A 22,341-nucleotide genomic window follows, 5' to 3' on the forward strand; every position below is an offset into this window, starting at 1 on the left:
AGCGCTACAGCACGCTGCTTTCAGCTACATTTAGATTATCAGCAGACCTTCAGCGTCAACTTGTTCTCATGCTTAAAATTCTTGCCACTCAGGCACATTGTCAAAAAAGGATAAGAAGAAAAGGAAGCTGTGTAACATCTCTGTCTTCGTTTCCACTGCTAGAGAAACAACCAGAGGGCCATGTAGCAGGGCAGGAGCCGAGGTTTTGAGCCGTCTCTGAATGACAAAAGTAGAACACCTTTTTGGAGAGAAAAAATAGGAACACCTACTAAAACACTATCAGCAGGATATACGACCACAGTGGGGATCCAGTACTTTCTCAGTTTAAAGTCCATATTCTCAAAGCATTATGTTTTTAATTACAAATCATTTATGAGAAATCGACCAATCACATTAAGGACAGATGTATAGGTGCATTGTGTGCATAGAACATCCTGTATGACAGAATTCTAAATAAAAAAGTAAATACCACGTTTATTAGTAGTTCATGAATACAGTGTTCGTTTTGAGGATTTAAGTTAATACACTGAGAGTACAGCGTCTCTTTCACTGTAATAACAGAACTCATTGTGCACAGTTTGAGCAATCAGAACCACTCAGTTTTGCTTTCGGGGGCCTTTCACCAAAACTGCAAGAGACGACATCTGTTGTAATAATTAGAGACACCCTGCACACCACATATCAACTAATACCCGTACCTGCTGTTTGTATCTTCATTCGAATTAAAAATACAGACTTTACCATTTGCGAGCATAATACAGTTCTTTTGTCTCTTCCATGAAATAGAATCTTCACTCCTAGCAATAGCATAGCATGAAGAATGCATTGATTTGCTAATTCCTTTCCGTAAGGGGAAAGACAGTGCATGGGTATTTGGTCCTAATTAAGTAGACAAATCTGTAAGAATAATGCTAATTTCTTATGAACACACAAAGGTACTGAAGTGGTGAAGATTTGTACCAGATTACACTGGGGAAAAAAAGATCGTCATGGCTGCACAAATTTAAATAGTGAATTATCCTGATGAATCCATATAATTTGGTATTAAATGAGATGTGAGGACTCTTTAACATGAAATGTGGTATACATAACTGTAAGGGTGCCACAATGATAATCAAAAATGTGTTAAGCACTAATTTAGGAAAGCTACCAACAAATGACTGGACTAAACCAACACTTCAGTGTTTTGCTGAGTATATGGGTAGTCTTGGCGTTGATATTAGCCTCAGTGAAACACTGTAAGAGAAAGTTACAGTAAATATTGCATTATTTATTGTGACATGCTTAATAATATTTGGCAGTACTAACTGGCAAACTAAAAACCCAAACCCTAACCCTAATATCACTTCATCATGAGCACATGTATTTTAAAATGGGGTTCAAAATTTGTACATATTAGATGTTTGGCAATCATTTGTTTTCCACTTAAAATACCACACATACAGAACAACAAGTGTTAACTTCACCAGATACTTAGTCTTGTTGTCGTACATTGATATATATATATATATAGGTCATATAATGTATATATATATATATATATATATATATATATATATATATATATATATATATATATATATATATACATACACACACACACACACACACACACACACACACACACACACAATAGGTGCCACTTATTAACAACCTCTCAGTTGTTAGCAAAAAGTTGTCATTAACCGAAAGTTCCTAATAATCGAAAAGTGTATTTATATGGAACAACGATATATACTGTAGTTGTACAAATATGGTGCTGAAATACATGTGTTTTAAATGTAAGTGTTAAAAAATGAACATGAGAAACACGAAATACCCAAACATAGAACCGTTTACTTCACACGTGTGTAAAACCAAAAAAACGGAGTGGGATTAAACAGTGCTACACAATGGTGTACTACAACTGTCCTTACAATGAGTAAAGCAAACACAAAAATATGTGTTGTACTTAGAATCAAAGCTAAAGAACACACTTTTAAAATAAGAAATTGTCCAAAGTTGTCTGCTTTTTACATTGTACCATCTCCCAATGTAAATCCATCTCAATTTTGCGTGCAGCTTCGTAGCCAGTTTCAAAGCCACGATTCTGCCTCAGTCCGCCAGAAACATGCAGTTGCGAAGTCCGTGTGTTATAAAAGCTGCATGAAGTCTGTGCATAAATCATGCAAGTGCGCTCTGTAACACTGGCAACTAGTAATAAAGCTGTCAGTAAGCAGTGTGCAGTTGCTAATATCAGAATTACGTTAATCTTCAAGTCTATCGAACAGGATTGGTTCCTTAATAACCGAAAGTTGTCTTTATCAGGGTTGTTAATGACCGCATCTACTGTATATATACACATAGAGCAGTACTTGAAAACCAAACCATGCTAATAAGGTAATCTCAGAACAAGTTATATTCTCACAAGGTTTTTGGAGAAACTTTAAGATTAATATTAATCAGAAGTGCCTTCACCTTAATCAGAAGAGTCATCTTAAAGCACTTCTACTGCTGTTACCACGAAACAACCCCATGACTTAAGGTATCTGTCCAGTTGTGTGTAAGACTGCAATATGTGTATAATCCTGTAGATGGAGACATTGTTTGCTAAAACAATACTGTCTCATAATTGAGACAATCAAGTCCATTTCTGTTTTGTGACACAGCTTAGGAGATCTTCTTCAGAATCTTAAAACCTTGCTGCTGCATGTTACATACTGGATAAAGAAACCTTTTGCTCAATACGTGTCTGTGTAAAATGTTATATTATAGCACCATTTTGTGCATAGATTTAGCCAACAAAGCACCCAGTGCGAACTAGGTTATGAAAAGGAGCTATTAACCACGACTAGATTTTAACGTCAGAACTGTTTAATATACTGTAGCGCTCCCACACGGTACACAGTATTGGAAAAGGTGCCATTAAATCTGCTCTAGATTCTGACAATTGTAACCACAACAGTTCAGGCTGCCCAAGGTCCTCTCCTTGTGAAGCAGTGAGACATCGCTTTACTGTTACAATAAACCAATACAAAGCTCTGCTTGTGATTAAACCAGATGAATTGATGAGGCAACCTGTTTTTAGAACTCTTAAAGAAAGGGGAGTTTTATTCTAGTATATTAATGAAGGGGGGGGGGTGGGTGTTTTTAAAGGGTCTGTGGCAGCACAGTGGGTGACAGTGGGTGACTCAGAAAGCCGTAATGGATGGGGTTTTATTTCTCTCTCTCAGCCATCATGCCACCCTGAGGTGTTTTCACCTGACCTGAAATAACTTGGTTGGACTTCACAGGCAGTAATTTCAGATTCTGTTACTATGCAGGCGCTGCAAATCCACTGACACACAAACACATGCTGCGGTTACCGGACGCGCAGCGAGAACGAAACAAATACGCTCCAGACCGTTTACAAAGAGCGCAACTCCAAACCGCATTCCTTCATAATCCCCCTGGGGGGTGGAAATGTTCATTTGGGTTGTAAGAGATCCAAATATTAGCATCTGCACACATTAGGACAGCAGAGAAACATAAATGACATGATGAAAACTCTTTCATTCAAACCCCTTTCTCTGTTTATTTTTGTAAACATTTCCTTTGTAAAGGCACATATGGTGGGAAGTGGTTTACATTGCTCCATGAGAATTACATTTCCTTACATTCCACACTGAGGCTTTGTCGAGTAATAAGGAGCTGGCAGAGACTCTGCTGATCCGCCTGCGTTGAAAATGCTGCTGTTAATTATTATAAACAACAATTAAACCGTTCTGTTGCATGAAAAGGTCATTACCCGGAAAGTGGTTATTTGATAGTCTCAAATGCGCCTGTGCCAAGGCACCCCTCCTAAACCACAAAGAAACATCATAGCTTTTTAATGAAAATAATCTTGTGCTGTTGATGACTTCTGTCTGTTTTCATTGTATGCACTGTGGCCACAGAGTCTATCTGCATACAATAGAAAGGAATGATCACTGAGCTGCTTTATTTCACAGGCATGTTGTGGTGCTGGGGCTGTGCTATAGATGACATACAGTCGATTTCACTTGCGGTGTTCAGGTCCCTTGACATTTCAGTGCTTTATGTCTGCTGCTGTCCCATATGGGGTGATGTAAATACTTTGTAGGACAGTATTTCTGTTTATTATTTTCCACTCTTCTAACTGGACTTTAAACTGGACTCCTTTCAAATGCTCAGCCCCAACTTTAAATTCATCTCCTTATGCAGTGCAAACCAAAGATCACATATACTGTTGATTTTGTATTTCCACCAGTGACGACTAAGCTTAACTGGTAAAGTAATTTCACAGTATAACCAGGCTCTGTGTGTGTGTGTGTGTGTGTGTGTGTGTGTGTGTGTGTGTGTGTGTGTGTGTGCGTGTGTCTGTGTGTGTGTGTGTGTGCGTGTGTGTGTGTGTGTGTGTGTGTGTGTGTGTGTGTGTGTGTGTGTGTGTGTGTGTGTGTGTGTGTGTGTGTGTGTGTGTGTGCGTGTGGTGTGTTTAACCGTCACATGACATAGTAAAGAATGACAGTAACAATATACTGAAGATAATTTAAAGAAGACAAATAAGCTAGGGGCTGATTGGAGAAACAAGCAAACATACAGTTAACTGTGCCCTTCCATTCTTGGAGACCCTGTTTTTGTGAAACCAGCAAATCAGTTAAGCATTTGACTTTATTTTAAATACTACATTTGGGTAAAACTGGGAATAAGTCATGGAGAAATGATAGCTTTGCAAAATAAACTATGAAAAGCCTTAGTGAGAAATGTCTACTGCTGGTGTCTGCTACAATGTTATAAAGTGAACAGCTGTATGCCTAAAGCTATAAAACTGAAGGAAAAGAGCAATTTGATCATTTATTGTGATTGGAAAATATAACTTAATTTTGTCATATTATTTAGATACAATCTTTGGGTTCTTAAATTGAAATTGTTACTAGTTTTGTAACATTAAAAATAAAATAAAACATTTATAAAGCATGGAAAAACACACACACACACACACACACACACACACACACACACACACACACACACACACACACACACACACACACACATTTTATATTCCTTTCAACTTAAAAAAAACTGTAACTTGTATATGTTTGAGGTATAAATAGCAACTCCATTAGAACCTACATTAATCATGTCTAATATACTGTGCAGGTGGAGTGACTGATCTTATAGATCTGGAGTCCACAGAGAGTTCAATAAAGAAAAGCAGGCCTGGTCACTCAGCGTTGTAACCGTGGGCCCTGGCTCCAGGCCTCATTTCATTTATATATTTCTTCCTTGCAGGGAAAATAACTAAATAAATAAATAACTAAATAAATCCAATCTTTTTGTACATAAAGTTAAAGTCGAATGAAAAACAAACAGGAGACAGTGTCTTCAGTGTACTGCTTACACTTCGTAAGGCCTTTAATCTGGAATAATGTGCTGTCGTGTCTGGTATGGCAGGACTTTGTTTAGTAACGCTTCCCTTTAACGTCTCCTGACTCGCTAGATTTTCCAAGACAGCGGAGTAACGTTTGGAAGATGCGTTTCAGTTTGTGACATCCCAGCCTGTGACAGGTGACAATACAAAAAGGTCATGTCACTTTTATCTGGGTACATTAGATCATGCTGATTTCCCCTGTGCCTTAGCACAGTTTGAATCACACTCTTGATTTTAAGCAGTGGTATTGTAATTGTTTTGTCTCCTGCCTGTGAACTTTGTGCACATTTTGCTAATGATGTTCGGAGTGTGTTTGCTGTTAGTTTACCTCTTTTGTTTCTCGCTGTGTGGCTCTGGAAGGCACAGTATGTTTTCCAGTCCCTTGTCTCATTGGTTTACACTTGGTTCTGAAGATTCCTGTGTGTGCGACTTTACTCACTGTGCGACTGTACAGCTCCCTGGTTTACTCCAGTCACTCCCTGTCACAGAATAAAAATACCACAGAGAGATGGCTATTATTTGTGCAGCCTGTTAGTCCACTGTTCAAGACCTGTGACCTGTGTTTTTCAAAGAATGGTAGAGCACCACTCTACACACTCTGTAATGACCAGCGAGCTTCATTAAAAAGACTTCCCCTAGGGCTTGTTTTAGCAGGTTAGGTCTACTGCAGTATAAAGAAAATAGAACTTTCCAATTACGTGCAGGCTCAGTGCCTTGGGACCATCCATTAATTGTTTTGTTATACAGGGGTTCTAATAATAATAATAATAATAATAATAATAATAATAATAATAATAATAATAAAAGTAATAATAATAATAAATGCAGCCAAGTTACAGAAAAACATACTTGAACAACATACATTTGAAGTCACTTTCCCATTCATAAACAATGGTAAATGCTTTTAACAAACACTGTAACTACGACATGGTGGCTCTTAAAATGCTTTTGAATTCTGCAAATGCGTGAACATGACTTTTGAACATAAAATTGATGTGTCATTTCCTTTTCTGTAAGAAAGAGGAGTTATAAAGGCTGTAGCACTGCAACATAAGCTGGCGGTGCCATTGTATGGGTCATTGAAAAATGTTATCTTGTTGTTAAACCACCCATATAACATTATATATGCCTTCAGCTGCCTCTTTTCTGAGCACTGGTAAATATTTGCCAGAAGAATCTGATGTGTGTGCAATACTGAATGTTACTGTTAGTGTGCTGAGCAATGGGGCACTGTGCTGGCGATGGTTCCTGAGGGATACAACACAGTTTATTTATTGATTGATTGTTTATTTCAGTGAGGGGGTAGTTAAAGGTTATCCCAGATTGCAACCAGATTTGAAACTGGGTACAAGAACACCCTAGACATAGAACATAACAGGCCCCGGTTACAAAAAAAAAAAAAGTATTCCTTCACTCACGTATACACAGGACCAGATTTAGGCTACAGCTTTTGTACAAAGTTAATTCAAATTCAAATTAAAACTGCAACTGGCAGATTTTTATATCTTTATACAAGAGGTTTAGATCATGATGCGTAGAAATACTGAAATAAACATATAAAAATCAAGGACAATTATTTATATTGACAGCACTGAAGGCACTGAAAAAGCCATTCAGTTTGAATTTACTAAGTTTGTTTTAGAATTTCGAAAGGAGTTACTGATTATTATGTCGTGACTGCTATGCTATTGTCTAATGTTCTGTTATTGATAGGGGTGATTCTTTTATTTGTTAAAAAAAAAAAAAAAAATAATTACCTAAGTATACAAACACATTAATTTAATATTGTCAGTTATATAAATATATATATATATATATATATATATATATATATATATATATATATATATATATATATATATATATGTGTGTGTGTGTGTGTATATATATATATATATATATATATATATATAAAATAATAATAATAATAATAATAAATCTGACCCAAAATGTCAGATTTTCATTAAAAAAGAAAAAACAGATTCCAAATGAAACGAAGGAAAGGGCTGTATTTAAGCAGACAGCGATCCAAGCCTTGAACTGATTTATGCTGGTTAAGTTGTAATGCTTCAAGGCAGCATGTTTTTATTTGTGGCAGGCACTTGTTTCTGTGTACAACAACAAGGTCGTTTCTGTTTTGTTTTTAACCTACCCCTCGGGCAGCGCTCATTGAATGTCATGGGAGGGACAGCTCTCTTTTTCTTGCATTTAGTTATTTTTTGTTTTGTTGTAGTAGGCATGCATCAGCCATACTGAAAGCACAGCAAAGTGAAAACTGCAATACATACTTGACATTATTGACTACTTTCTCAGGCACTTCAGATGAAGTCCTTTTTGTAGACAGGAGCCCACTGTGAGACTTGAACTGTGGATAATTTTGGATAATTATCTGGGCTTTACTGCTGCGTTCAAGAAACAATCCTTAAACGAACCCACTGGATCCATAAGTGTTATTGATTAAGTCATGCATTATTACCACAACACCAGTCCAGTTTATTGAAGTCTCTTTAACTCTTTATCTCTTCTGAATAATGGATCTAAAAAGGAAACAGATAGCTTTTAGATAAACAAAAAATGGCATTGCTTTGTACACAATTTCTCTTGTGTTTATTTGTATAGTATTTCACTGAGGAGGGGAAAGCTCTTGAAATATAAATTGCTGTCTCCTAGCAGCTCTTTCAGTTGACGGGGCTCCTGTTTTATAGATGGGGGAGGTTATGCAAGCACATGGTGGAGTTTTTGTGTGTGATATTTTATTTGGGTCAGCTGCTGTGAAATGACCACTTTTACACTCGCTCAAAACTCCACCGCAGAACAGTTACATTGATCCAATGTGTGATTTGAACATTCAGAGTGCATTATAAATACCCATTCCAGTTCAAAAAAGAGGCTTACACAGTCAGCAGAATGGTATAGCTTCCTACTGCGCGTGCTGATTGCTACAAAAGAAATGCTCTATGCTTTAGGAGGGTGAACCATTGAAATTGACAGTGCGTTAAATCATAAGATAACAATGTCTGTAAAATGCACACTTTAACACGCATGGTGATCCATTATATTAAACAAACCATTTTTATAATTTTGTAAATTCTTGGGGTTTTTTTTTGGGGGGGGGGGGGTTCAATAGAAGAGGCTGGGGCTAGTTGTATGGGGCATGGGTGGTGTTGTAACACCTTCATTGAGAGGTTTACAATGGTCTGTCATGCAGAAATGTATTTTTCTGTGAAGAACAACACAACACACCCACCACAGTCCTTCTGTATCAGGTTTGGACAAAAATAAACCATGTGAGTTTTAAACACTTGTTACAACAAACCTGATCACTTTAGTTTCAACGTACTTTCAACTTATTAATGGAAGACAGTAGTGGTCTGCATAGGCTGTAAAACGTTACACATTTGTTTTTCATTGTTGTGATACTAGTGTGATTGCTGCATGCAAATGCAAATCAAATGGAATTCTTCTGCACAGAAATGTATAGTAAGCAAAAAATAAAAACACTTAGTAAATGTTTGGGGGAATGGTCAAAATTTTTTAGTCAGATATTATTAATACTTGGTAGAATTTACTTTTCAGCTGTGCCATTCTGTTAGGATAGAATATTAAATAATATAAAATAACCTTAATAGTTTCTTCAGATGTATAGTTTTTATAGTTTCTGGGAGGTAGAATCAGTTATTTCACAGAATGCTTACAAAATAAAATTCAAACAAAATATTATTATTGTATTACTATTCAGATTGTGTGTGTGCGTGTGTGCTTTTGTGTTGAGCTACATTCCATGAGGTCACATCTGTGTGTTTCTTGTTTCAATGTCTTTGCCGGTTGATTTTGAGTGTGTTGGAATTACTACTGTTCCATCAGATTTGGCCCACTGAACCACACAGTTGCCAGCCCACGTCATCTCCCCTATCTGTCTCAAAGCCAAGTTTTCATCCTGGGTGGGTGTCAGGGTGTTCGGGAGAGGGGTGTGGGTGTGTATGGAATATTAGAAGAATGTTCCCCCGCCATCCCTGACAGAACAAAAAGTTCTTATTTTAATCCTGACAATCGGTCTCTTTTATTCATTTTTTTTTTTTCCTTTTGCTTCCAGCAGCAGACAGTGGAGGACATGCTAGAGGACGAGGATGAGGACTATGACAAAGATGACAAGGTAATTATCTTCTCTAACATTCTGGTACCTTGGGACTGGCATTTTTAGTCATGACACTGTTTTACAGACAGAAAAAACAAAGAAATCTTTAAGCCACCACCTCTTTAGAAGAAAAAATAATTGAACTGAGCTGTTTATCATCCCAACAATGTCTTGTGTGCGTTGGGAGACAGGATAGAGGATTATAAATCCACTTTCTTTTCTGTTCTTCTATCCACCAGGAACTGAAATAATTCAGCCTGCCTTCCAACTTGATAGCTTTTCAGAAGACAGCTGCAGTGACACTGCACTTCGTGGACACTCTTTTTATAACTAACATCACCTTTTTCATCCGGTCCCATAGGTTTTACATCTGCTGAATAAAGGGTCTATTTATCTTTGGTGGTGTCCTGTATAATACAGTACATACCGACAGTATATAGATATACATACTCTACATCATGTGCAGTCCTATTGCTGATAGATAAATACAGCCAAAGAAAATGAGCAATAAAAAAGTTTGCTTCAAAAGAGAAGGATGCAAGATGCAAATTATCATATAAAGCTGTTACAACTTTCAAATTCAAATGAGGGCACTGGATTCTGAGCAAGCCTCCTGCAGTTACATTCATAATGCGATTATTATTCCACATAAGAGGAACCCATTATTATTGCACAGTGGACTCCTGCGGACTCCCTGCTATTTGTAGTCCGTTTGGACTACAAATAGCAGGAAACCACAAAGGCTACACTTTACCAGCTCTCACTTTATTCATTTTGATCTAGCGTGCCGCTCAACTGTTAGCATTTCATTTGAGCTGTTGGTAAATTGAAAGGCTGTATTTTTCTTCTTCTTTCTCTACCTCTTCTACCAAACCGCACCTTCCCTCTTAGCCCGTTGCTATTGCTTTAGTCCTGGTTAAGTGTACAACAAATGGGAGTTTTAAGGCTGAACAAATGTTTCTTTTCCATTCGCTAGCAGGTAGTGACCTCTCGTTCTCAATACCTTTTCTGTTTGCTCAAATTGTAAAATACGGAGGTCAGGTCAGAGGAGGCCTTTTATAGGATGAAAGTAAAAAGATTAATAAATATGCCAAGGCCTCATTTTAATTGAACCTGAAGCATATGTTGCAAGTATGTACAATATGTCCCAGATGTTTAACCTTGGCCAGTGCTTGAGCTTTCCCTGCGCGCCACAAGGTAGCTATTAGCTTGGTAACCTTTGGTGCTGGGGCTAAATGGGGTATTACATGGCACAAAACTGGAGCACCTGTTTTCCATTCAACGAGGACCCCTTGCAGGCTCTTCCTAAACCTCTACATGTGTTTTCACTTAGTGGATTGTTGAGTGATTGTGAAAAGTGTTTCTTTGGAGCCAACGTAGATATTAGTAATTTAGTCTCAGTGAAAGGGCAGGCCAGCAGCTAATTGATGAGGACTGTTTGGCTGTAAAGCAGGTACCTGAAGTATTTCTTTAGTACATTTTGTTTATCAAACTGTTGCTAGGGCTCTGAATGGTTTACATTTTGATATTCACACCTATTTTGTAATTTCTATTTTCCTTTAGCTTATGTGAATTAATCCAGGACTGTATTTCTTCCACACTCCATTCTTGTTAATAGGGTTTAATGTGCACAGCTTTAACTTTGCCAGACTTCTCTGGGGAGCTTTTGTAATGTTACACTAACAGCAGGTTCAAAGGTCAAATGACAGAAGCAGCAGAGGTCAGAATAGCATTTTGGAAACTTTCAAATTAGAATAGAGTTTACACATTCCTTAATGTTGAAAAGAATACATTATTTTCCAGTACCTCTGTTATATGACACTGTTGTTAATGAGGTGCTATAAACTTACAGTTCTTTTATGTAATCATTTCAAAAGAAAAAAATTCACAAGGTTGACATAAAATCATTTTCTTTTTCTTCTGGTTGAGAACTGGGAAAATGTAAAAAGGTGAAACCACAGTATGCTTGGGCATTTAAGAGGATGCTCTGCACACAGCAGCTGTATGTCATGGTAATCAGACACAGTGTATACTTGATATCTAAGTAGGTTTCAAGAAGATAGATTCACACAGCATTTTATAAAGTTGTTGTAGGGCAGGCCGCAGGAAGTGAATACCTCAATTAAAGTTTGAGCTTCCAACCCAGTTAAAAGTGCTGACAGAAACATGGTTATATTAGAAGTTAAAAATTACACAAAATTAACCAAACTTCATGGCCTGGGGTTATGATGACAAGGTAAAGTGAGTATAATTGGGCTTAATTGTATCTCTATTTTAGGAAGCACGTTGCTGTTTGATTTGAACAGCATGTTCATTGCTGGAGATGGGTCTGTAACCCCTCCAGCAATGGAAGTTCAGGAAAGCACACCATGTTTGTTCTTCAGAGCTGTGTGTTTATTGGGTTTGGTTGAGTTCTAGACAAGGCAGGAGTTTAGCTATTTAAAAGGACAAATCAAAAGAATCACGTATGTTTGTGATCGTCCTATGCATATGCTTGTGTTTACCCCCCCCCTCCTCAGTTACTAGTGAGACTGGTACAGCATGCAGTGCACTCAGTATACAGCACCGCCTTTCTGTCAGTTAGCATTGCTGGAACCCATTTGTTGAGAAAAATCAATCATTTGCGTATGAAGGCACGTGACGAGGGGATCATTATTTATTGTTGAAAGCAGTTTGGATTCTATAAAATGGGAAACAATGCGCCTCCCCTCAGCCCAACAAGCCTGCACATCTATTTATTTTTTGGTAGTTCTGAGTGTACTGTATATAAGGTAATCTCACGTCAGGTTACTTCATTTAATTTACATGAAGTCCTAAGAGAAGGAATCTTGTTGCAAATAAAGAAGTCAATGTGATATTCATGAATACATAAATGATTGGACTGCAATGCACTTGCCTGCAAACTAATTATTATTATGATGATGATGATGATGATGATGATGAACTGGTCATTTAGCAGACGCTTTTATCCAAAGCAACTTACGGACCAGGGGGTGAACTGTGCATCAACAACTGCTGCTGCAGAGTCACTTCCAATAGGACCTCGGTTTTGTGACTTGCTCAGGGTCACACATAGTGAGTCAGTGGCTGGGATTGAACCGGGATCCTCTTGGTAACAAGCCCTTGTTTAATTAATTATAATATTTGAGTCTGGTTAACTTTTCTTTTTTTTTTTTTTAGGAAAGGATGCATTCTTGTATTTAATGAAAAGTATGTTTAAAAGATACCTTCAGCTATGACCATTTTCATAACAAAAATAAACTGTGAGGGACAAACCATTAAACAAAAGCGTGCCCTACATTTACTGCATATAGTGGATATTTTTATAGGTAGATGGAAGATATTTCTGTCCCACATATTGGAACAGAACTGGAGCACCTGTGTCCCAGTGCTTGCTACAGGATGGTGTTTATAACTTGTTCAGAGAGATACAGTATAGTAATTGTATTGTTTTGTATAATAATGGGCATCTACCCCACTAACATGAAAATAGATTCCATAGAGTGGATTGTTAGTTTTGCAGAACACAAAAAACACAGAAGGTTCAAAGGTGTTTGTCATTGTTGCTGTGAGGCTGAGAATGAAGATAATATCAAATAAAAAAGAAAGACTAATCATGTTTCGATTAGCATTAGGAGACAGTAATGGTAATATAATAGACTAACAAAACAGCTGTAATGCATGATACTACAAAGAGTCTGGATTTGTGCAGCACTCAGCACACAGGGTGTTGGCTCCCCCAGTATCACACTTCAGTGCCTCGGGGTGGGTGTGTATGCTCTCCTTCCATCAGGATGACCCTCTGCACTTTCTTAATCACAGGCTTCAGATTTCATACGCTGGCAATGCGTCTACTTTTCTAATGAGTTACATTAGCCAAAATTTGTCACCTTTTTGCACCGTGTAATGCACAATCAGATCTGAATTCATGCACAGCTATGTCAGTGGAAATCTAAAATTACAGCACGGCTTATCTTAGATAACACATGGAAAAATAAACGTGCAAGTCTGACAGATTTTCCCCCGATTCCTCCAGATAGCTCTGTTGTGGTATGTAATTGCATCAAAGAGTGTGCTGGGATTATGAAGATTTCCTAGCGCTAGAGAGGATGACAAAAAAGTCTGAAAAGCTTTTTTTTTTCAGTTTTTTCTCTAAAAATTAGATAAGCTTTGGACAATAACAAAAACATTGTTTCAGTCAGTAACAGAACTGTTGTTTAAACATGCAAATAAATACTAAAACAAAAGCAGAGGTGCAAGAAAAGGCACAGTGAGGTTTTAGTATGTTTGAAATAGGCTCTTTCTAGAAGATAGAAGTAGGCAGATAAGACAGCATCTGCTGACCTGCGTTAAAGAAACTGGCCCTTTATCTCTGCAGTGAAATTGTCATTTATTCTGGCGTAGAAGGTCCCGGGTTCAATCCCTGCTAAGGGCGCTTGCTTCCCCCAGGTAATGTACAGTCATTTCAATGTGATAGATATTGGCTTCTTGCCTGTTTGAGTAAATATACTGAATGGTGGTAAGTGTGATTGTGTGTTTTAGCTATTTGTGTTCTTGCTGTTGATGGTGCTTGCAGTGGCTTCCTACTGCACTGGTATGGGAGCATGGGGGGTAGTATTTCAGAAGTCCAAAACAACAAAAGTAAGGCACAGATTTCCCACAACCTTTCTAACCTTCTTTCTATTTTGAGCAAATTATAATCCTAAAAAGCTGTAGTAAATCCTCAAAAAACATAAAGCTTAGTTTTAGTTTTGAATGAATACTGTTGCTGCAGATCTGTAATGTTCCTGGTTATGTCACAAAATAAACAGCAATAGTTTCCTTATTGCACCACCTGTTTAATTCCTATTTAGAGTTTAAGTCCAGTCTTGATGCTTCTTCGTAGTATAAACATGGTGGGTTTGGTTTTGTCTGACAGTGCTTCAACAGTTCTACTGTAAGATGTTATTAGACATTTGCCTTTACTTTACGTATTGTTTTACCTGATGTACTGTCTTTTTGAAAATATGTTTTACTGGATTGTTGTACAGCTCTTTTAGATGTCTTCTGTTATAATAAAAGGGAATTTATCATGAGAGGTATACATCTTGCAATACCATTTTACCTGTGGGGATTGGTTCACAAGTATAAGTAGCTCCCATGAACAATATTCCAAATCGCAAACCAATGCTTAGCAACCTCGGCCTGAGAGGCGTTTGTCCATCACCTTCTATGAGCACGTAATTCCTAAACCGTCACTCAGTGAGGGGCGTTAATGGAAATGAGCAGGACACCTTATAGCAAGACCAATGGCAATAGACAAGCAGTGAATAGTGACCAGGAGATGGAGCCAGAGAATGAAGGGTGAGGAGTACCGTAGATAATGATGGACGTGTGACTAATAGGCCGCCTCGGCAAGAGGCCGTAGAGGAGCCGCTCAAACTGTAAAGAGATGGTAGCTTCTGCTGCTGCTTCCTGTAATGAAGATGATACTGATGAGAGATGAGCCTTAGATATATTATAAACCAACTTTCTGAAGCTCATAACTTACAGTGGCAGAAGGGTGCAGCCACAGGGCTGTCTCCAACAGTGAATTAAACCGAGAACAGATGGTGGGATACTACACTGGCGATTGTGGTCTGACAGGGAACTGTGCTCTCTGAGTGAGGATGGTTCCACTGGACATCAGAAATGCCCATTCTAGGTAGAGCAGCTTACTATTGGTCTGTCAGGAAAAGGTTGTTTTAGCTCAAGAGTTTCTGACAGAATTAACTGTAATAGATTTAAGCTATTACAGAAACTGATTTTGTAGTGTAGGTTTACTCAACATTACCAGGTAATACAGTACTTATTAAAAATAGCAATTTATATGCAGCTATCTGTCAATGTACATTCTGTGCATGAGGGCCTCATTGGTAGACAGCCCTAGGCAGAAGTGGCTACACTTCAAATTTAAGTCAGATAGTTTCAACAGTATTTATTTAATCATGATGTAGGGATATGCATCTTGTTCCATTCATTTGGAGAACAGGTATGTGAATAAACTGCATATTGTCAGAACTACTGTTAAATCACTGAAAAAAATCTCTGTTCCTACAGCATGAAGGCTGTAATCCTAGTGTGTTTAGCAGTGGTCTGCTCAACTCAAACACTACCTCCTATACCCCTACAGCATGTATCCCTTCACCTTCAATCAGAGAAGTGTGTTGTGCGCTTAATGTTATTCACTTCAGCCCAAACTTTTATTATTGAAAATGAAGGCTGTTCAGTACAGGCAGTTAGGATTATCCAGGCAAGCTCAAAAGAAGCACAAAACCAGGTAAAAACAGATATAGATAATAATGATAAGATCAACATTGGAACCGCTCCCATAGATCATAAAGTGGGAAAGGTGAACAATAAACAAAGTGACATTAAAGCTGTGCATGGACAGCCACAGGCCTGGGATGGTATTTGCAGTGCCATAGTTTTCCACACAGAGATTCAAGAAGTGTTAAGGGTTATTTAACTGGTAAACAGATATTAATATGGAATAAAAAAAGAAGTATTCCCCTTACTCACGTGAGGATCACTTCTGAAATAAATAATGCATTAAAACCTAGCTTCAAAACGAAGCATCTGCTTCTTTCATGTGGCACTGGCAACAAGCCAAACACAGTTATATCCATAACACAACTTGTTTTTGTATTATAGTTACTAATAGAAAGTGTTTTTCTTGAAAGATGCTAGTCTTTGATTTCATTCAGAAAATCTGGGAAATCACGTAATAATTGCACAGTACATGAAAGGATTAAAAAAAAGTGCATGTTGAAAGTGTGAAGATTTGTACAAAACCAAGGCAGTTATCATGTGCACATGTAGAGTGACAGACTGATTGATGAATGAACATGATCAGGACATTAGGGTCCCCATTGTTTGAGTGGTAAATTGTTCTGGAAAAGTTAAAATACACAAGCAATTCAATCATGATTTTCCCAAGCACGAGTGGTGATTTTCCATGGTTTTTACCAGTGCTTCTCTCTGATTTACCACACTTTGACTTTACCTTTACTTCTTTAATATGCATCTGCAGTAGTACAGTATATCTCAGTAAACATGTCTAAGGCAAGGGACAATGACGGAAGTGACCAATATGTATTTGTTTGAGATTTTGATTTTGTCTTGCCACCAAGTTTAAATCCCAGGGCTGTGGAGGTTAGTGATTCCAGTTTTACAGGAGTTGCGCACTAAGGAAGGGGGTTCTTTTGTTTTTGCTTCCAGTTCGTTCTGTTTAATACGATCTCAATACAATCAATGGATATTCTTTTGTTGAAATCTATAAATGGTACAGTAGCAGGCATTACAATAGCAGTAAAGCAAAAGGACTAGAGCTTAACAAATCTAAGTAGTTGGTGGGGGTCCCATATTTTCTAAGCCATGGAACTTTGCAATCCAGTATGTTTAATGTGATTACCAAGGCCCTTCAGAGGAATGTAATTGATGTGTCTTATTATAGAACATAGGCAGCTTCAGGCAAACCCCTCCCATGCTCTTCCGCCCTGCACGCTTGCATATGGGTTAAAGAATTCTTCGACAGCCGGCTCCTAAGTGCTGCCCCAGTTTTCTCTCTCGCACAGATTTTCAAGTCCTTGTTCTGTGGGAACTGCATCTTTGCATTTCATAATGGAAATATTGAATCCTGTTGCCACTTGAAAACTACTGCAATGATACACAAGTATGAAGACACAGAGGAGGCAGTCAGTAATCATCTTTACACTGTGTGTTAGGCTGTATTGCAGAAGTGTGGAATACAAGTCGAGAGGTTATGCTAAGATTATACAATGTCCTAGTTAGACCCCACCTAGAATACTGCAAGTTTGGTCACTTCACTACAAAAATACATCATTGCACTGGAGAAGGTACAGAGAAGGGCACCTAGGCTGATCCCAGGACTTAATGACATGAGCTGCTGTATGAGGAAAGGTTAAAGTAATTAAATCTCTTCAGGATAGAAAAAGGATGGGAAAGAAGGGGCTTGATTGAAGTCTGTATGATCATAAATGGAACAGATAAAGTTAACCCAATACACTACTTCAGATTTAGTATAAGAGTGCATAAAGGGAAACTGAGTAAAAGTAAGTTTAGAACAGAAGGGAGGGAGCACTTTTTACAAAGTTATAAAAGCGTGAAATAGCTGACCAGGTAACATACAAGGATCTAAAACATTGGGAATATTTAAAAAGAGGCTAGACTGTGTGCTTTTAAATTGGTTTCTCCCTGAGGGGAGAATGATGTGCTAACAAGGGACAAGCGTTGATGGGCTGAATGGCTTTTTAGCATTCCCAAACTTCTCTCATGTGTTTTGATGGTTAGTTGGCCCAGGGTTATATACAGGTATTATTATTTATTTATTTATTTATTTATTTCAATTGAGAGGTAGACCAGATGACAGTATTAAAATCTGTATTACCAATTTGACCTAGAATCCTGTCTCAAAGCACATTGTGGTAAAATCCCATTCATTGAGTAAACACTGCTCAACTGTACACTTGGTTGCACTGTGCCATTGAATTATGGTATGTTTGTTATCCAGTTGTGTGGCGTGGGGTACTTGAATTTGTATGTAATCTTGTGGCAAGTGTTGCTCCACTTGTGCTCTCTGGAATACAGGTCTCTGCAATCAGCCTCATTACTGTAAAGGGAATGGAAAGGTCACTTCACAACCTGCACCTGATTACGGAACATATATTGTGTTTGCCTTTTCAAGTGGAAGTGTATATGATGGCCTGGGTCACATAAGCAAAGGCTCTTCATAATTCACAGTGTTCAATCCAGCTGCAATTAATCGAATGTTTCTGCTTCCATGATTTGTTTTGTTTGAGTTCAGTTTAGTTCCGCAGTGGAAGGAATGCTCGTTCTCCATTCCTACAATACAGCACTCCTTTCGATCAGAGTGGCAGTATTGCTGCAGGTGGCTACACTGCGGTGTGGAGATGAATAGGGGAATTGGATGTGGTGAACTATTGTTTTCTACACTTTAGGAATCTATAAGCAGTTCACATTTTTGTTAGCACTTCATAACTTGACACCGGTTTGCTTTTTCAGTGTTATTCAGTATTTGTTACTCACAAGCTGTTATGACTCAAACTGGTGTGGCACAGGAAGTGATGCTACATCTGTAATTGTTTTGGTAGCCATGCATTGTGGTACAATTTAGGCAGAGTGGTGTATGTTAAAACGGAAGTTTATATAAAATGGTTTCTAACCTTACATGTGCCACTGCTAGAGAAATTAAAGCCTCTCTTTTTGTAGTTGCTGTTGATTCTTATTAATAAGCTCGAGGCTGTTTTTAAGATATGCAGGCAGCTTGATCAGTAGCCTCCGCTGCACGTTTTAAAGCCAGATGCTGTAATTGAAGCAACAGACCCCCCTGAGGAAGCATAGCAGCTGCCTGAACCCACTGAGCCACCATGCTGTTTCCCCAGCGCATTTCTCATTTCATTTCTGGTCTTTATTACTAACCTAATTATTGACCGAGCCCAACGTTATTTATGTGAATATGGATTTCCTGGCTGTATGATGAAGTGCAATAGCATGCTTCACTTGTATGATTGGGTTGCTACTTGTGCGAGTGCTGACTTGCCTGATGCACAACAGGAAGAGCATGCTGTGTGCTTAGCACATATCTCCTGTTTTTAACACTGATTAATCAGATCATGATTGGGTGACTTTCTCCGCTAAGCAATCTACCACAAACTGCAAAGCTACTAAAAAGTGTTATAGTCAAGTCTCTGGAACACAAGACATTTGAAATATTTTGTTAGTGTCAATACAGTACATCCATCCTCTTTGGAATATTTAACAATGTAAGGCTTGTACAAAGATGCTAGCCTAACATACACACACATCGGACTATATTTTCAAAGATGAAATCCTATTTTTTTAAAGGAGAAAAAAGCAATTGACTTTTCAAAGTTAGTATCAAACATCCAAGTGATGTAATCGTGGGTCTCTTATCCACTACAATTGTTTGCTTCCCAATTTTGCACAATACTGGTTAATTTTAATCAGTAATGCTTTGAAATTAAGGCCTGTCATTTTTTATTTATTCACCAGCAATCAATGTTATTTACAATTTTCACATGGTTTTCTAATATATGCACTTACTACATATAAAAGCTGAGATGCTCGCAATGCACTTCAGTTACACTGGGTCTCCAGTCTCCAGACAACCCTACAGCGAAGTCACTTTCTGGGCTAGAATCAAACTGGAGGTTTTTTAATTATACCTAATCATCTCCCAACCCATCATATTTCCCCAGAGAGCAGATCTTCGCACAAAGCACCCCAGAAAACAATCCCTTTTATATAATTTTATGTTAGATAATTTAAAACATACATTGTTTCAAGAAAGAATATATTATATATATATAGTTTCCTCCGAGTCTAGGGTCAACATCTTTAATGGTATAATTCCTGGAATCTGAACAGCATTTGTGTTTCCTCTTTCATGTGGTGGGGTTTGTGCCTCACTGTATACGACACCCCCGGTACAGAATTCATTGTTTTCTATAAGAATTGTTTGGTGTCCACCTATCTTGCATCACTGCTCCTGCATTGCCACCAGTTCCCTTTGAAGTACAAAATGTAACCATTACCGAATGGGTATTTACCTCCTAAAGACCCGAAGCTGGAATAAAACATACCAAAGCTGCTTAACCGAGCCTCTATGACACAGTCATGCCCGCCCCTGAGGGTATAAAAGGACTGCACTCACAGAGCTCAGCGCCATTTTTCCTTTCAAGAACTGACCTGACAGGAGAGCTGATTCAGATAAGTACTTGTTAGTTTTTCTGTTATAAATTTTCACTCAAATTATATGTGATATTACAAATAATCGCTGTATTAGTTTGACTAATTACACATATTTGTGCACTACAGCCTGTTGTTTGTTACACCCGCTGCGGTCTTGTGCCCTGCATGAAGCCAGCGGCTTTGGTCGCCCCTTCCCTGGGATCAAGCCATGAAAGTTGGGACTTTGTGCTCTCCCTCTAGACTGCAATAGCTCCGGCTGAGGTTTTTATTCTTGTTTTGGCTTCAGCCAATATTACAAGATGGTTTGTATCATTTAATAATTGTATTACTGTATTATTGTATGAGAGATGTATTGTTCTTCTCTCATTATCTTTCTTCTTTCAAAGAGATGACACACAGGCTGGTCTGCATTGCGTGATGCAGCACACGTGTAGTGAGAGCAGCTGCTGGGCAATCCCTCCCACAGCATCTCGATGCCGTTTTGGTGTCAGCTTTCGCAGCACCATCGCGAGGGCTGTTAGTTTACTAACAAGCAGGCTTCCCTCAGTCTCGTGGGTACTGACTGAGTGGTTTTGCCAGTAGCTTGTACTTGCTACCTTCAGTAACTGCAAACCGAGTGGACCGTACTGGTACTGAGGTCACCGACCCTCTCCCTTCCCAAGCCGGTACCATCTGTACTGAACCTGGACTGAATAAACCATACCATTGGTACTGTACCGACCCATGCTTCTGTCACTGACCCGGTACTGACCCACTTCCAAGAAGTTGTTAGTTCATTCTAATAAACAGGCTTCCCTCAGTCTTGTGTGAGTAGTGTATGAGTGGCTTTGCCAGTATCATGCACAGGTGGGCATCCGATCCACAAAAGGGAGACAAAACTGAACCAGGTAACTACAGACCAATAAGCCTGACTTCTATTATATGTAAACTTATGGAAACTATAATAAAATCCAAAATGGAAAATTACCTATATGGTAACAGTATCCTGGGAGACAGTCAGCGTGGTTTTAGGAAAAGAAGATCCTGTCTAACTAATAACTTGATTTTTTTGAGGATGCAACATCGACAATGGATAATTGCAAAGCATATGACATGGTTTATTTATATTTCCAGAAAGCTTTTGACAAAGTCCCACAAACAAAAAAAAAAAAGAATTCTCAAACTAAACGCAGTAGGGATTCAAGGAAATGCATGCCCATGCATTATTGGCTTGGATTCTGGTATAGTAAGCAAACTTGTTAACTTTGCAGATGACACAAAAATAGGAGTGGCAAAAACTGTTGCAGCAGCAAAGGTCATTTAAAATGATCTAGCCAAGATTAAGAACTGGGACGACACGTGGCAAATGACATTTAATAGAAAAAAAGTGTAAGGTACTGCACACAGGCAATACAAATGTGCATTATAAATACAATATGGGAGGTACTGAAACTGAAGAAGGAATCTGTGAAAAAGACCTAGGAGTTTATGTTGACTCAGAAATGTCTTCATCTAGACACTGCGGGGAAGCTATAAAGGAAAAGGCCAACAAAAAACAAAATGCTCAGATATATAGTGAAAAGTGTTGAATTTAAATCAAGAAAAGTAATCTTTACAATGCATTAGTAAGACCTCACCTAGAATATTGTGTTCAGTTTTGGTCACCTTTCTACAAAATGTTGCTGCTTTAGAAAGTGCTGCTTTAGAGTGCAAAGAATATCAACCAGAATTATTCCAGGTTTAAAAGGCATGTCATATGTAGACAGGCTAAAATAACTGAATCTATTCAGTCTTGAACAAAGAATACCCGGCGAACTTATTCAAGCATTCAAAATTCTAAAAGGTATTGACATTGTCAAACCAAGGGATTTTTTCGACCTGAAAAAAGAAACAAGGACCAGAGATCACAAATGGAGATTAGATAAAGGGGCATTCAGAACAGAAAATAGGAGGCACTTTTTTACACAGATAATTGTGGGAGTCTGGAACCAACTCCCCAGTAATGTTGTTGAAGCTGACACCCTGGGATCCTTCAAGAAGCTGC

At 38.2% G+C, this 22,341-nt stretch overlaps 1 protein-coding gene across 10 annotated transcripts in view; it reads left to right on the forward strand.

Moving 5' to 3' along the window:
* Positions 1-22,341, forward strand: part of LOC121305921 (multiple C2 and transmembrane domain-containing protein 1-like) — a 167,945-nt gene that overhangs the window by 135,458 nt on the left and 10,146 nt on the right. For 7 of the 10 annotated variants that reach the window (XM_041237584.1, XM_041237604.1, XM_041237613.1 and 4 more), the window contains one exon: positions 9,504-9,563. In XM_041237584.1, coding sequence (XP_041093518.1) covers positions 9,504-9,563 — 60 coding nt within the window. Of the gene's footprint in view, positions 1-9,503; positions 9,564-9,784; positions 10,421-22,341 lie in introns of those variants that run through there. The other 3 variants (XM_041237641.1, XM_041237632.1, XM_041237594.1) reach the window with 3 other exon arrangements.

The sequence above is a fragment of the Polyodon spathula genome, chromosome 2 (genome assembly GCF_017654505.1).
Source record: "Polyodon spathula isolate WHYD16114869_AA chromosome 2, ASM1765450v1, whole genome shotgun sequence".
Classification (NCBI taxonomy): Eukaryota; Metazoa; Chordata; class Actinopteri; order Acipenseriformes; family Polyodontidae; genus Polyodon; species Polyodon spathula.